General features: G+C 40.5%; 1 protein-coding gene across 1 annotated transcript; it reads right to left on the reverse strand.

Moving 5' to 3' along the window:
* Window positions 1-1,601: 1,601 nt before the first annotated feature.
* On the reverse strand, window positions 1,602-15,994 carry LOC124880978. Its single transcript, XM_047386448.1, has 4 exons — window positions 15,740-15,994; window positions 13,614-13,715; window positions 2,788-3,309; window positions 1,602-1,606 (listed from the first exon to the last, which is right to left on the reverse strand). Exons 1-4 carry the CDS (start codon window positions 15,744-15,746, stop codon window positions 1,602-1,604), a joined length of 636 nt encoding a protein of 211 aa, XP_047242404.1. The 5' UTR covers window positions 15,747-15,994.
* Between the last annotated feature and the right edge of the window lie 1,063 nt (window positions 15,995-17,057).

Genomic DNA, 17,057 nt, shown 5'->3' on the forward strand with positions numbered 1-17,057 from the left:
AGGTGTCTGTACAGCTGGATGATTTTATTTCTTTAACCAAAAACTAAAGTATTTTCACTTGCAGGCAATAAAGAACACTTAATGAAATAAAAGGACAAATGGAGTTTAATCAAAAATTCAACCTGGAAGACTCACCTCTACCTCCAGCTCCATTCAATTACTCCACCATGTGTCTCCGCTTGAACCAATCAACGTCAAGTCCTCATCCCTCTCCAGCCAATCATCATTCAAGCTTTGCTTTAAAATACTTTCATTCATGGAGCCACCCGATCTTCGGCCGAGCCTCGACCCTCTTCCACCCCATCTCCACCATCCTGCTTCCAAACTTCTCCAGGCTCCCTTACCTCCTCTGGCCTCCACTCCACCACCAGTCAGATCCCAGGGGTAAGATATCTCTAATTCTAATTCTGAGATGTTCATTCAAGCTCACATCATTCTCAGCATTCAGGTCTTCCTCCGGGGTCCGAGCGCCAAAGAAATAAGCTTTTGCTAAAAGACTTTTCTAATTGTCATCTGTGTTTCTCTCATTTCTGAGTCTTTCCAGGTTGAAATGTCTTTACTTAGAGAAGTAATTGGCAAATCAGAAATTATTACACCTATGATTATATATAAACTCACCACGGACAAGCCTAGAACTCAGTATGTAGTCATGCACAGACTCAGGCATTGGTGATAATGTGGGCTGCATCATACATGATCTTCACAGACGCTATGTTAACTACATTTATATTAAATAAGTATTTAATACAGAATAGGGTAGAAAATCCTTTATTGTCCCACAATAGGGGAAATTTGGGTGTGTCAGAAACAAAGCAAAATAAATAAAAGCATCCAGCCTCATAAATCACTAGAACCATAGAAAAAGTTACCAAAATAGACGCTATAAGAACCAAACGGGAAAAACAGGAGTCACAAAAAGTTTGAAGAGGCTGTATAGTAAAGGAGAATAAAACCCAGGAAACATTAAATATACATTTGAACAAACTGTGTGGTTATCAACAAAGCATACTCAGATTAATTAAATGAGAGGTGCAGCATAGTCAGATGACAGAATCAATGTTAACACTTGTTGAACAGATGATAAACTCTGCAATATAATATAAAACAAATAAAAACAATCTCCGTTATTCAGTGAAGGAGCAGTGAATATACAGTATCAGTTTAAAAGCAACAGTAACATTCCTGACAGCACGACAAACCGTTGCCTTTGAAGGATTTTCTGCATCAATTATATTATGCAAAAAAGCTGCTGTTGGCATAAAAACGACGTGCAGTCATTGTGTCATAGGAGCAATGTGTGGGCTGAGAATATTATTGAGATACATTGACTGTGGCAAAAAACGGTAATGCTCCAAAATATATTCATTTGAAAATGACAAGACATCTAAATGCAGTCTGATCACCCTCTCCTGACTAGGGATGGGTCCCTTTCACATTTGAACAGATATGGCACCAATACTTGGTACCTGGGAATTTAAACCAGTACTCGCTGGTACCAGTTTTCGGTACTTTTATGAGTGTTATGTGGCATTAAATGTTATAAAATCTCAAAATTCTTCCATTTACAATTTCCATTGTACATAGATTCTCATTAAAGGCATCTAAACTGTGAATGAACACATATGGATTCATGTAGCAAACGTAAAATTGTAAAAGAACTTTAAATATGTTTTATATTTTAGATTGCCTAAAGTAGCCGCCCTTTGCTGTGATGACTGAATTATTATCCTTTGGCCGTCTCTCAATGAACCTCGGGGAAGTTCTTTCAAGACTCTTTGGAAAACCATTTCAGGCGACCACCTCATGAAGCTCATGGAGAGAATGTTACGAGAGCAAAGCAGTAATCACACCAAAGGGAGGCTATTTGGAAGAATCTAAAATAGAAAAATTATAGCTTTTATAGAAACTGTAAATCTAAAATAAAGCTGTAATCTTAAATATAAAAATGTTTAGAGTTATTTCACATTTTTTGTTTACTACATAATTCTATATGTGTTCCTTCAAAGTTTTGTTGCCTTTGATGAGAATCTACAATGTAAACAGTCATGAAAATAAAGAGACCCATTAAGTGAGAAAGTGTATCTAAAACTTTTGACCGGTAGTGTATGTATTTCTCAATATATAAACTTTATTGAATATATCAAAACAAAATCCAGCTGTTTCTATTGTAACATCTCAGATGTTTCAAACATTTCTTCAACATTAAAACCCTTAACTACGCAGTTTTTGTTTTCTTAATAAGGCACAAATTTAATGCACAAATTGCATCCATTAGCAGGCGTGTTGACGGTGCTGAATGCAGGAGTTGTAGCCATATATCTGAGGCTGACGAAAATTGTAAACTCTTCAACCTTGATGAAAATCTGGTGCTTAACTAGGTGCTTCCTCAGATTAGAAGTATTCCCACCACTGGCCTTGAACTTCACATCACTAATTTTACAGCGACCGTGATCTGTTTGAGCATTTAAACCTTAATCATTTTCTTCTCTAGTGTGGATTCTCATGTGTCTGTTTAAATGTCCTTTTCAGTAAATCTGTGTCCACATAGATCACAACAGAAAGGTTTCTCTCCTGTGTGGATTCTCATGTGTCTGTTTAAAGCGCATTTTCCAATAAAGGTTTTACCACAGTCTTCACAGCTAAACTTCACTCCTGTCTGGACTTTCTTTGGCGATTCCACATTTTTCTTCTTTGTGAAACATTTCTTCCCATCCAGCGAGCTTAAAGATCTTATTTCTGAATTTATCATGTCTTTCTGAAGAAAGCCACGGTGAACAAATTGTTCACCAAACTCAGGGGAGCTAAAAGGTTTGTTAATGTTTCCATCGGACTCAGGAGCCCTGCTGTCCTTCCAGTCATTGTCCATGTCCTTAGATTTCAGTCCAGAGTCTAACAAGTGTTTGAGCTCAGAGACGGGGTGCTTTACATCATCGGCCTTTTCATCCTTCTCAGTGTCTTCAGTTTCTGAGGAAATGGAACCATCTCCATGATCTTGTATCCTGATGGATTCTTCTCCTCTATTGATATCTTCTGGAAGCGCTCTGGTTTTAATTTGGTCTTGATAAAGCTGTGAGAGCAGAGGGGACTGTTCATCATCCTCACTCTTTATGGGAGTAGCAGTGACTGGAAACCTGATGGCATCAATCTCCTCCTTCCCATTGAGCTGCTCTCCCCCCAGACTGGTGTAGACCTCCTCCTGTTCCTCCTTTATGTTGTGGAGCTTTGGGTCATGTAGGCCAGCACAAGGTCTATGGTTTACAGGAGTTTCTTCTTTTACCATCAGCATCTGCTTAACATCTGCAGGAAACACTGAAACACATCATGCATATTAGAACGTTTTCTGACTTCAGCCTGGACTGAGTCACTTTTTAATAAAGATATTTAGGTGCTTTGGTTACATTAAAATCTATTATTTAATTACCATTTATTCTTATCCTTTTATTTTGAGAGGTGACTTAATAAATTACAAATCTATATCCAATCTACCGTCCTCATCTACAATTCTTTAAAAAAGCTGCTAAACAAATGTGTGAGCATTTACACAACAATGACCTGTTTGAAGAGTTTCAGTCAGGTTTCAGAGCTCATTATAGCACTGAAACAGCTCTGCTGAAAGTCACTAATGATATTCTTATGGCCTCAGATAATGGACTTGTGTCTGTACTGGTTCTGTTAGATCTCAGTACTGCATTTGAAAGTCGATCACAATATTCTCTTAGAAAGGCTGGAAAATGGTTTCTAGGATTTCCTTCTTTTGTTGCCAAAATTAGAAATATCCTACTCACGTTTGACGCTGAAACATTTATCCATGAATCTGTTACTTCAAGGCTGCAGTATTGTAAGCCTTCAGCTGATAAAAAATGCTGCAGCAAGAGTTCTGATGATAATTAAAATGAGAGATCATATTTCTCCTATTTTAGCTTCCCTTCATTGGCTCCCTGTTAAATCCAGAATAGAGTTTTAAAATTTCCTCCTCACATAAAAAAAACTTTTAATGATCAAACTTCTTCATACATCAGAGATCTGATTGTTCCATATGTTCCTAACAGATCACTTCAATCTCAGAATGCAGATCTAATGGTGGTTCCTAGACGTGGGAGCCAAAATAGTTATCAGGCTCCTGTCCTGTGGAACCAGCTCCCAGTTTTAGTCCGTGAGTCCTGACACTGTATCTACCTGTGACACCTTCCTGGAGGGGGGCATCGGCCAAGCTTCTGCTGCCAACAACTTGATGTTTACCTTCTACAGATGATACACTTGGTCCTGTCTTTCAGTTGTCCTATCTTTCTCCTAGATATAGCTACTGACTGAGCTTTTACTGTGACTAACTACTAACCACTGTGACTAAATGTATGTGCTCTCTTTCATACTCATACATGCCTGCTGAGTATGAGGGATGCTGCAAAGTCAATGACAGCGACTGTCCACCGTCTCTACATGCTAATCCAGGAGGAGTGAATGCTGCAAGTCACTGACTCGATGCAATCTGCTGGCTTTCCTTAGATAGAAAATGTTTTAACCAATTTAAATAAATAACTGAATTGACTGCACTGTTTGAAAGTCAGGATTAATTGAAATGTATGTACCTGACTTGAAATCTGTATGATTTGATTGAATTGACTTTGTAAAGTGCCTTAAGATGACATGTGTTGTGAATTGGTGCTATATAAATAAAACTGAATTCTGACAAAGGAGTCAAAAGAATAATCAAACAAGTTGTCCAAGAGTCAAGGAGCACTCACAGAAAGCCTAAGAAAGAGCTAGAAAAAAGCAGGTACAGTTTTTCCCCAATTTTAATGTTTTCGACTGCAATGGTCTTCAGAATAGGTTCATACACAGAGGAGGCAGAGAATGACAAGCCTACTAGAAGACTTGTGGCAAGACGAGGAGGTACGAACAGGCAGGAAAAAGAGCATACATGGCAGGCTTGGTCAAATTGTTTAGCCAATAACTGTGAGTGGGACATTGACAAAGATACAACAGTAGGCAGTGATCATTACCCCATTAAAATCATAACAGGAATATTAATAAATAACAGGAATACAGGATTATATAAAAGATGGAACATTAATAAGGCTGATTGGGAAAAATCTAAATATTCAAGTCAAAAGAAATTGGAAGAAATAGATGAGTCAATTGATATAAATAGTTTCAATATAAATATCTGTAAAAAAAATCTTACAGGCTGCAGAAGAATCAATAAAAAAAGGAGGAAGAAAGAACAATAAAAAAATTGTGCCATGGTGGACAAAAGAATGTAGTGAAGTAATAAAATTAAGAAATAAAGCATTTAAAATGTTAAAAAGTAACCCAATTTATCAGAACCTAATTGAGTACAAAAGAAAGCAAGCAAAGGTAAGATAATAATGGAAAATAATGGAAAAAATGATTAATAATAGATTAACATATTAATTAAATATTATTGAATATATATCTAGAAATAAAAATGGGTTTCGAAAAGGGAGAAGCACAAATGACTCTGCATTATGTTTAGAATATGAAATTAGGAGAGCACAAATAAACAAAGAAAATGTAGTAGCTGTATTTTTTGACATAGAAAAAACTTATGACATGATGTGGGTTGAAGGATTATTAATTAAATAAAATAAAATGAGTATTACTGGAAAAATGTTTAACTGGATTAAAGATTTTTTATCAAATAGAACAATACAAGTAAGAACTGGTCAAGAATTGTCAGGTAAATATATAATAGATAATGGTACTCCTCAAGGAAGTATTATAAGTCCGTTATTGTTTTCTATAATGATAAATTATGTATTTAAAAATATTGGTAGAGAAGTTGGATGCTCATTATTTGCAGATGATGGAGCTATATGGAAAAGGGGTCGTAATATCAAACTTATTGAAAAGAAAATACAGGATGAGATTATTAGAATAGAACAATGGGCAAATCAATGGGGATTTAAATTCTCAGTAGAAAAAACAAAAGTAATGGTGTTTACACAGAAAAGGAAAAGAGAAAATATAAAACTAAAATTATACAATCAAGTTTTAGAACAAGTAAAAAATATAAAATTTTTAGGTATATGGTTTGATGAAAAAATTATATGGAAAGTACATATAGAAAGAATCATAGATAAATGCAAAAAAATATTAAACATTATGAGATGTATGGCTGGTATTGAATGGGGAGCAGATCGAACAGCATTAAAAAGAATTTATACAGGATTAATTAGATCAAATATTGATTATGGAAGTATAATTTATGGATCACTAGTCTGTCTGGCTTTCTCCTCCTCCAGCGGATCCAACTCACCACCAGGTGGTGATCAGTGGACAGCTCAGCCCCTCTCTTCACCCGAGTGTCCAAAACATGCGGCCGAAGGTCTGATGATACGACAACAAAGTCGATCATCGACCTCCTGCCTAGGTTGTCCTGGTGCCAAGTGCACTGATGGACACCCTTATGTTTGAACATGGTGTTCGTTATGGACAATCCGTGACTAGCACAGACCACTCGGATTCAGATCGGGGAGGCCATTCCTCCCGATCACGCCTCTCCAGGTGTCACTGTCGTTCCCCACGTGGGCGTTGAAGTCCCCCAGCAGAATAATGGAGACCCCGGGAGGGGCACTATCCAGCACCCCCGACAGGGACGCCAAGAAGGCCGGGTACTCTGCACTACCACTCGGCCCGTAGGCTGAAATGACAGTCAGAGACCTCTCCCCGACCCGAAGGCGCAGGGATATGACCCTCTCATCCACTGGGGTAAACCCCAACACGAGACGGCTGAGCTGGGGGGCAACAAGCAAAGCCACACCAGCCCGCCGCCTCTCCCTGTGGGCCACTCCAGAGTAGAAGAGAGTCCAACCCCTCTCAAGGAGATGGGTTCCAGAGCCCACGCTGTGCGTGGAGGCGAGCCCGACTATTTCTAGTCGATATCTCTCGACCTCCCGCACAAGCTCAGGCTCCTTCCCCCCCAGCGAGGTGACATTCCACGTCCCTAGAGCCAGCCTAAGCATCCGGGGATCGGGCCGCTGAGGTCTCCACCTTCGTCCGCCACCCAATCCTCTTTGCACCGGTCCCTCACGGTTCCCCCTGCAGGTGGTGGGCCCACTGGGGGATGGCCTCGCGTCTCTCGTTCGGGCTTGGCCCGGCCGGGTCCCGCGAGGAGCAACCCGGCCACCAGGCGCTCTCCGACGAGTCCCGACCCCAGGCCTGGCTCCAGGGTGGGACCCCGGCTCCGCCGTACCGGGTGACGTCACGTGCCTCGATATTTTGTTCTTCATGAGGGATTCTTGAACCACTCTTTGTCTGACCCATCACCTAGAGCCTGTTTGCCATGGGAGACCCTACCAGGGGCATTTAGGCCCCAGACAACATAGCCTCTAGGATCATTTGAGCACTCAAACCCCTCCACCACGTTAAGGTGGCGGTTCAAGGAGGGTCTGCTGGGAACGCCTGGCGGAGCCCTTGGCCAGGGATGTATTCAACTCCCACCTCCGGGAGAGCTTCGACCAGATCCCGGGGGATGTTGGAGACATAGAGTCCGAGTCGACCATGTTCTCCGCATCTATTGTCGATGCTGCTGCCCATAGCTGCAGCCGTAAGGTCCGCGGTGCCTGTTGTGGCGGCAATCCCAGAACCCGTTGGTGGATACCGGCAGTAAGGGATGCTGTTAAGCTGAAGAAGGAGTCCTATCGGCTGTGGTTGGCTTGTGGGACTCCTGAGGCGGCTGACGGGTACCGTGAGGCCAAGCATGATGCGGCCCGGGCTGTGGCAGAGGCAAAAACTCGGGCCTGGGAAGAGTTCGGTGAGGCCATGGAGAAGGACTACCGGTTGGCATCGAAGCGATTCTGGCAAACCGTCCTGCGCCTCAGGAGGGGGGAAGCTTTGCCAACACTGTTTATAGTGGGGGCAGGAGACTGCTGACCTCGACTGAGGACATTATCGGGCCTGCATGATGGCAGGATCTCCTCAATCCTGCCATCATGCATTCCGTGGTGGAAACAGAGGCTGGGGACTCGAGGTTGGACTCTTTCATCACCCAGGCTGAAGTCACCGAGGTAGTTAAAAAGCTCCCCGGTGGCAAGGCTTCGGGGGTGGATGAGATCCGCCCTGAGTACCTCAAGTCTCTGGATGTTGTAGGGCTGTCATGGTTGACACGCCTCTTCAACATTGCGTAGCGGTCGGGGACAGTGCCTCTGGACTGGCAGACTGGGGTGGTGGTCCCCCTTTATAAGAAGGGGGACCGCAGGGTGTGTTCCAACTACAGGGGGATCTCACTCCTCAGCCTCCCTGGTAAGGCCTACGCCAGGGTATTGGAGAGGAGAGTCCGACCGATAGTCGAACCTCGGCTTCAGGAGGAGCAGTGTGGTTTTCGTCCCAGCCGTGGAACACTGGACCAGCTCTATACCCTCTACAGGGTGCTCGAGGGTTCATGGGAGTTTGCCCAACCAGTTCACATGTGTTTTGTGGACCTGGAGAAGGCATTCGACTGTGTCCATCGTGATGCCCTGTGGGGGGTGCTCCAGGAGTATGGAATCGGGGGCCCTTTATTAGGGGCCATCCGGTCCCTGTACGAGCGGAGCTGGAGTTTGGTCCGCATTGCCGGCACTAAGTCGGACCTGTTCCCAGTGCATGTTGGACTCCGGCAGGGCTGCCCTTTGTCACCGGTCCTGTTCATAACTTTTATGGACAGGATTTCTAGACGCAGCCAAGGGCCGGAGGGGGTCTGGTTTGGGGACCAGTGGATTTCGTCTCTTCTTTTTGTGGGTGACGTGGTCCTGCTGGCCCCCTCTAGCCAAGACCTACAGCATGCGCTGCGGCGGTTCGCAGCCGAGTGTGAAGCGGCTGGGATGAGGATCAGCTCCTCCAAGTCCGAGGCCATGGTACTCGACCGGAAAAGGGTGGCTTGTCCTCTTCAGGTTGGAGGGGAGTTCCTGCCTCAAGTGGAGGAGTTTAAGTATCTCGGGGTCTTGTTCACGAGTGAGGGAAGAATGGAGCGGGAGATCGACAGACGGATCGGTGCGGCTGCCACAGTAATGGGGGCGCTGTGCCGGTCCATTGTGGGATATTGTGAAGAGAACGTTGAGAGACTCAAGACCCAACACTCTGGATGAGCTAAAGGCCGCTATCGAAGCATCCTGGGCCTCCATAAGACCTCAGCAGTGCCACTGGCTGATTGCCTCCATGTCACGCCGCATTGTAGCAGTCATTTCTGCAAAAGGATTCCCGACCAAGTATTGAGTGCATAACTGTACATGATTATTTGAAGGTTGACTTTTTTTGTATTAAAAACACTTTTCTTTTATTGGTCGGATGAAATATGCTAATTTTGTGAGATAGGAATTTTGGGTTTTTATGAGCTGTATGCCACAATAATCTGTATTAAGACAATAAAAGACCTGAAATATTTCAGTTAGTGTGCAATGAATCTAAAATATATGAATGTTAAATTTTCATCATGACATTATGGAAAATAATGAACTTTATCACAATATGCTAATATTTTGAGAAGGACCTGTATATACTTTTTTGCAGCCATGTAAATACTTCCATTTAAATTATCAGTATAAAATCAACCGTCCATTGTTGCCACAAGCTCACTCAGGTGGATGGGGGATTGCTGCAAGGCCAGTGACTCTATGCAACCAACTGGGTTCCTTATTAAAATCATTTTATCAAATGAAATAATAACTGCACTGTTTTATAACTATGGTTGAATTTGAATGTGTGCAACTGACTTTGAATATGTTCATGATTGAATCAGGTTGTCTTGTTTGTTTAGATTTTTTCATGATAAATATATCACAATGGATTAATATTAAATTCATTGTTTTCATGATATTTCTATCTTTCCAGGTTCCTGGCCCTGTGATGATGATTACTGTAGAGACGAAGCATCTTTTATTAAAACAATGACAGTCCTTATGAGGATTGTTTTGAATCCAGTTGCTCATCCCTTAATTCCTGACAATTATTGCCACTTGCATTGTTTATTTATAAAATGGAACTTTATGAACCATAATTTAACATTTTTGTGTTATTAATTTTTTTTGTAGACATAAGAAAATGCTATGGTACCTTTAAAAAGAGAAATTACTGTGGTCATTAAGGTCAGTGGCTGAATTCACATGAAATCTGCCCTGTTGGTGGAGCATCTGGTTCAGATCAACACTCGGCTAACAGATGCTTAAGATCATATAAATTAAAATGTACTCTATTTATGTTCAATATCATACAAATACTAACACAAATATGGTGCTTTGTGTTTACACTTGATAAATTTATACACACATTAAAAACTGTTTGCAGAAGTTGTTTATCCACTGTAATGTATTTAATCCACAAAAGTTTTGGTAGATACTTCTTCTGTTTTTTATGGTGTTTTCCATAGATGCACCATCAATGAATTCCTTTTAAAATTCCTGTTTTTGTCAGTAAATTAAAGAAATATCAATTAAAACTATGTCCCCTGATGAGTTTTCAAGTAATTCCCTTATCTTTAAATTATTCTTGTTCTGACCCTTTCTGTGAGCTGTGCAGGAGAATGGGTTTAAACAGTGCATTCTGGGATTCTGAGTTTCAATTTTTTTGTCTGTGTAGTTCAGTTGTTGATCCTCTCATTGATAAAGTCCAACACAGATGCAACAGATAATACAGCATATATATGTAAAGGTTTAAAATACAAACTTTTAAGGAACAACGTCTAAGAAGGAACAAATGAGGAAACATGGGAAGAAATCTAACAGGAATGCCTAAATGTAACAAAAAAAAACAAAGAAACTAGTAAACAAAGGGATAAACTAAAATGGTGAGTCTAAGGAATGTAAACACCAGGGAAAGAATGAAAACAGAACCATAACAGAAACTCAAACTCAAACACCTAAGGATCATGACATCCAGTTAAATTTAAGAGTCGTTTTTCCTTTTAAATAAAATCCAATTTAAATATCCTAACGAAAGCTGCACAGATTTAAGATAGTATTGCTAAATAGTGCAACAGCAAGATCCCAAACAATTGTTGCATGTTGGTCACAAAGTTCTGTCTGAGTTTTCCTTACTAGAAAACTTAACCACATTTATTGCGCTGCATTTTAACTAGAACTGAAATGTATGCTATTTAAATCTGTTTATACAATCGACTGATTTGATCAAATAATTATGCATATGAATCAGATCTGTTTGTTCTGTAATGTGCCTTGACGTATCATTTGTTGTGAATTGGAACTATATATATAGACTGAATTGAAAATATATCATGTGGGCATAAAATGCAGTGCATGTCTATCAAACTGGCCAAATATAATTTTAGTAAACTCTGCTTACTTCATATGTACCACCTAGAGTATACAGTAGGTACCACATCTAAGAAGTTGTTTGCAGAGATTGAAATTGTGCAGCTCTAATAATAATCGGGCTAAACAGAGACAATATTTATTTCTTATGTTTATGTCAAAGGGATTAAATCCAAACAGAAATAGTCAAATTCAGTCCAGTTTCTTATTACTGCAAACAAATCTTTGTCAGTTGTATGTCATTATGTCACTGCAGCTGAGCAGCGGTTCTGTTTCCTACATTCAGTGAGCAAACAGAGCAAATGCACCCAGGCTGTATGGATCCAGACTCCACTCCTTCACAATCACACCAGTGCAGAGAGAGCGGACGGACTCGCCGTGCATCTGCACCAGGTCCCTGAGGACCAACACTTTCAGCTATTCATCAGTCCCAACCTGGAAGAGATGTGAGTCATCAGCCCAGGTGTAGGAAGCCAGGAGGACACAGATTATGTTCTTTACTGGAAAACTGTGGCTCTGGTAGTAGATGTAACAAAAGGGTCCATCTGTGATGCTGTTCCCTCCCTTGATACCGTCGTTCTCCCAGAGCCATTGTTTGAAGGTGAGGAGAATTTGGTAGAGCTTTCATAATGAACACCCCCCCCCCCCGCATGGCCTCCTTCTTTCTGGTGGAGAGAGGTGAATCAAACTCTATGAAAAAGGACTGCTTTGACCATCGCAGTTACCAGAAGCACATCAGTTGTGAGCCTTTTTAAAGAGGGCTTGTTTCCTGTCTGGTACCACAGGGTTACATCCTTATGTGACCGGTGGATCTGTCGAGTAAGATAGGAACCTCCAAGACAGACAGGAAAGCTTAAGTGAGACGATCCATCCCTCCAGTTATTTCATCAGACAAAAGGATCAAAAAGGATCACAACTGGTTTATACCTGGTTATATAAAATTGTCATATTTGTCTCTTTGATTCAAAGAAATGTAAAAAGTGCAAAAAAAATTAAAAACTACAGTTTTCAAAAATAAAACACAGCAACAAAACAAAGAAGCAAAACAATATTTTTCAGGAAGGGTCACCATGTTAGTTTGACTCGACTGGTTGCAGGTTTAACTCAGACCAACATGTTTCAACCATAAGCATTCCTGACAACTTCTCCCTCCACTAGTTTCTGAACTTATCTTCCTGCTCCTGATGATCATAAATATATTCAACACGAGAAAACTTTTGGAAAATTATTTTTTTGAGATTCAAAATAGTGTCGCAGTTGGTAGCGCTGTTGCCTTGCAGCAAGAAGGTCCTGGGTTCGACTTCTGGCCCAGGGTCTTTTTGCATGGAGTTTGCATGTTCTCTACATGCATGCGTGGATTCCCACCAGGTACTCCGGCTTCCTCTCACAGTCCAAAGACATGCCTGTTAGGGTAATCGGTCTCTCTAAACTGCCCTTTCATTTATGATTCACTAACAGACAGTGCACATATACATCCTGGCGTTGATCAGGTCATATTTCTTTTGGAGCGTGCTTATCCTGATTCACACTCCTCACCAGTTGGTGGCGGTAATGCACCAAATTGTTGTCTGTCAACAGCAAAGAAGAAGATGAAGAAGAAGACTTTGCTAGTGATGGCCAATTGAAGCCTCATGAAGCAATGAAGCTTTACAGCACATTGTTTTTGCCTAAAGGTGCATTACTTGATGCTTGATTTCTCATTAGTGACATCTGCTGCTGTGACAGCCTTCATACTTCAAATATCAGAATATTGCAGTGTTTGCAGTATTGTCACAATAAAGTTTTTTTCAAACCCATGTGTCATTTCTTTTTAGTTCTTAAAATGATTTATACCCAAAATAATTCTGCTAATATGCTGACATCTGTGGTAATAGTTTTCTTTCATGTGATATGATTTTTATGTGGACTGATTTGACAATAAAGATACACTGTATGCTTTGTGTTTGTGATTTCTTTCCTGAAAAACTTGAATTCTTTTTCTGGGACTTCTGCTTCAGATCTTTTATAGTTAGCTGCACACAGAATGTCACTCTTTTAATAGCATTCAGTCTGTTTCTCCTGGGTGAGACTGATGTGTCTTTGCTGATCAAAAAACTAAATGTGAAATTGCTGGTGGATAGGTATTTGGGTGTTAATTATTTTTATTCAAAAACAAGACTTATTTCACTGTTTGTGGTTGAAGGCTGTTTCTTCGTCGGCTGATGACCCCCCCAGCCTTGGAAAACACACTCTTGCAAGGCACTGAGGATGCTGGTGAACATAGGAACCTCTGTGACATGCGGTACAAGTAGGGATACACATTTTTTCATGTAAGCCAGTTCTCCAGGGGGTCCTGATGTCTCCTCAAGTTACCTTCTGCCAGGTATCGCTCCACCTCTACTATGGCATCTGCTGTAGCATTGAAGCTTTGTCTCTTCTGGTCCACTGTTTCATCTAGCAGACACCACAGTTCACCTATAAATAGCAAAAAAAAAAAAAAGGGTTATCTTTGAGATTGAGACCCTTCTCTCTTGTGGGAGCTCTAATGTTGTCTGGTAAAAAGGGAATAATACAGGTAAGCACTCCTCAATTGTTTGATACTCCTGACAAGATAGTGAGGTTATGCTATTCCAGCTTGTGTCCATATCAGTGACAAACGTTTGTGACTGTCTTCCTATCTGTATCTCTACTACTTCTAGCTTTTCCTTACCTTTGGTGCTTGAGTGAAAATATGTTACAATTCATTTGGCGTTTTTCCGAACGTCACAGAGAACAGGGACCTGGTCAAATGATTTTCTTACCAACAAATTCAGTACATGAGCAATGCACACAGAGAACCTGATCCTTAAGGCCTTAACACATGCAATCATGTTTGATGCAGCATCAGTGACTAGGCAAGTAACCTTATTAGTTATGCCCCACTCCTCCATGTGGGTATGAACTACCCTTGCCAGATTTTCTGATGTGTGACTATGAGGGAAATGTTCAACGCCAAGCAGCACAATGCCCAGTTTGTCATCTGCATCAACGAAGTGGCATGTTATTGCCAGGTACACCTCCATATTTATTGATGTCCACATATCTGCTGTCAGGCTCACAGGAGACACCTTCTACATGTCCTCTTTGGCATTTTACTTTTTTCATATTTTTCCTCCACCATCTTCTTTCATGCCTTGAAGGAAAGTAAATTAATTGAAATTACTGCAATTATAGGTTAGCACTACATTTGATCTTGTTGTGTACACACATAAACCTTTTCTAGTAGGGAGAACATAGGTGGGATCCAGCAAATGAAAAAGTTCCCTGAACGCCTCGTCTTCCACAACAGTAAAGGGCTGTGAATCTTTTACAATAAGATTGATCACAGCATCATCCAACACCTGCTTTCTGGAACCTGTATGATGCATGAAAATAAATCACAAACAATTTAAATAAACCTATAAGATATATGTCATACTCAGGCTGGTGTCTGCGTTTGATTTGAAGTGTGTGTCTTTTCTTTTTCATGTATGGCTCTGAAATGTCTAAGCATTGATGAGGTGTTATTATTGTAAACCAGCTCTCTGGCGCACAACAAACACTTCACCTGAAATACAAACATGAAAGTTAATTGATACAGAATTATTGGTAATGATGGAAATAAAATCAGGTAATGTGCTGCAAACACACTTTACACAAACCTTGTTTTGAGCACACATTTCAAATTACTCCCAGATGGGAGAAGTTTTCCTTTTTTTGTTGCCTCCATTCTTCTCAGATGCTCCTATTTCTGCTGACGTGCGACCAAACCACTACAACAACCCACGAAGCAACAAGTGTCATCGCGCTTTTATTTTGAAATTCCACACGCGAAATGAAGCAGTGACGTGTTCACGGAAATGCGAGACATCGTTTGTCATCGGTCACGTGGTTTACCGCAAGACAACACAAGCATTGAACCTTTTTACTCTGTAAACTCCTCGAAGCTTTGCTTCAAATGTTCCATCTCTAGAGTTTGGATCGAAGCCGAGTTATAACTACTCAGTAACTGTTAAAGGATCTTTTGAAGAGAAGCTAACAACAAAGATGTGGAGACAGCAGCTCAAACGGTGGCAGAGTGCAGCAGTGGGAGAGATTTCCCAAACAGCTAAAGAGGACAAAGAAGATCAGCAGCGTCTCAACATCCTGGAGGCTGATTTCAACCCTAAAGTTCTGCTGCACAGATTAGGTTTGTATGTTTTCATGTCAGTTACAGTTTAGGAACATTTTAGGTGACTAATGGATTAGCTTCTTAAAGACCAAATGTTCATCATAGACTTAAAACGGTAAACGCTTCGTTACTCGGTGGGAACGACCCACGTCCGCCATTTTGAGTGGTTTGTTGTCCTTCGACACCGATACAAGTTTGTTTAGAAACTAATTAATAGGGCTGCATGATATTAGAGAAACCTGTGATGTGTGATAACAGTGTCTAATAGTGTGATGACGATATGACTTGTGATATATGAACAAATACTTACAGAGCATCAGGAAAGTATTCACAGCGCTTCATATTTTGTTAAGTTACAGCCTCTTCCGGTCTACCGCACCCTGTTGGCGGTCAGTTTCCTCCCGGTCCTTGGTCCCCATGAAGCGATCAAACACTCTATGTAAAGAGTCTTAAAGAAACGAGTCTCAACCAGTTTCTAACTTTTATCTCTTTTTAATCTAAATTAAGGCAGAGGAATGATTACAGAGATCAGAGAGCCTCGATAGAAGGTCACATGTAGTTTTATATCTGGTTCTCCAATGCAATGGATGTTTCCTCCCTCAGTGATTATCAGTAGACTATGTGTCACCATTGTGGTGTCTATCTGTTAGATTGTGTAGTAGCTGGTGTCCATCCTTAATCTAAGTGTGCTCTAGGTTTCTAATCAACCCAGTTATACCAGCTTCAGGTCCTTTATGACAATCCTTGGGCCATTTATCCTTGTACTGTATATTTATGAGCTTCTTATCCTATTCTAACAAAAGGGAAACATTAGAACTTATACTTTATTTCACTATAGTATAAATGGGAAAAACAGCTATGAGCATATTAATAAAGGTTATTCCTAACATCCATATTTGTTTGTAGAATTTTGAGTATTATTATGAATTATTATTATGTATTATGAAGGTAGAGTCTTAGATTATTTTAGTGCTCATGGGAAAGGTATTATAAAATGCCAAGATTACAATGCATCAAAAATATTTGGTCATAATGAGAGTCAATGGGACCAAATTGGTAAAGATCGTATGCTAAATTCGTAGCTCTTGTTCTACAAACCTTGCAATCAAAAAGATAAACAAATAAAAAAAAATAAAGTTTAAAAGCAAATCCTGGCCAAGTTTCATAGAACTGACCTTTAAACTGTCTGAAATATTGGGAAAGACAAACAAGCAGAAAGCACACATTTGGTCTCCCAAGGGGCCTAATGGGTTAAAGTAATTTTTAGAGCTTTTTTCACAGAAGCAAACTGGTATCGGTCTCGTAGCCCGACTCACCTCTACCAATATGGCGGACTTGAGTCATTTTTACCAAGTAAGAAAACGTTTACCGTTTTACGTCAGAAATATGTGGTTATAATGGGAGTCAATGAGATCAATTGGGCAGGACAGGGTAAAGATGTGCCTCTAGTAAAATAATATTAGGAAGGATAAATTAATAATACAAACAACCATGAATAAAAGATGAACAGAATTACAAACTATATAGTACAGAAATATTTCAATATTTAGGCTGTAAAATGGTTTCAAAAATAAATATTTGGCTGAAATGGGAAAAACTCGAAAAAAATATACATAAATACAAACTCT

The sequence above is a fragment of the Girardinichthys multiradiatus genome, chromosome 14 (genome assembly GCF_021462225.1).
Source record: "Girardinichthys multiradiatus isolate DD_20200921_A chromosome 14, DD_fGirMul_XY1, whole genome shotgun sequence".
NCBI lineage: Eukaryota > Metazoa > Chordata > Actinopteri > Cyprinodontiformes > Goodeidae > Girardinichthys > Girardinichthys multiradiatus.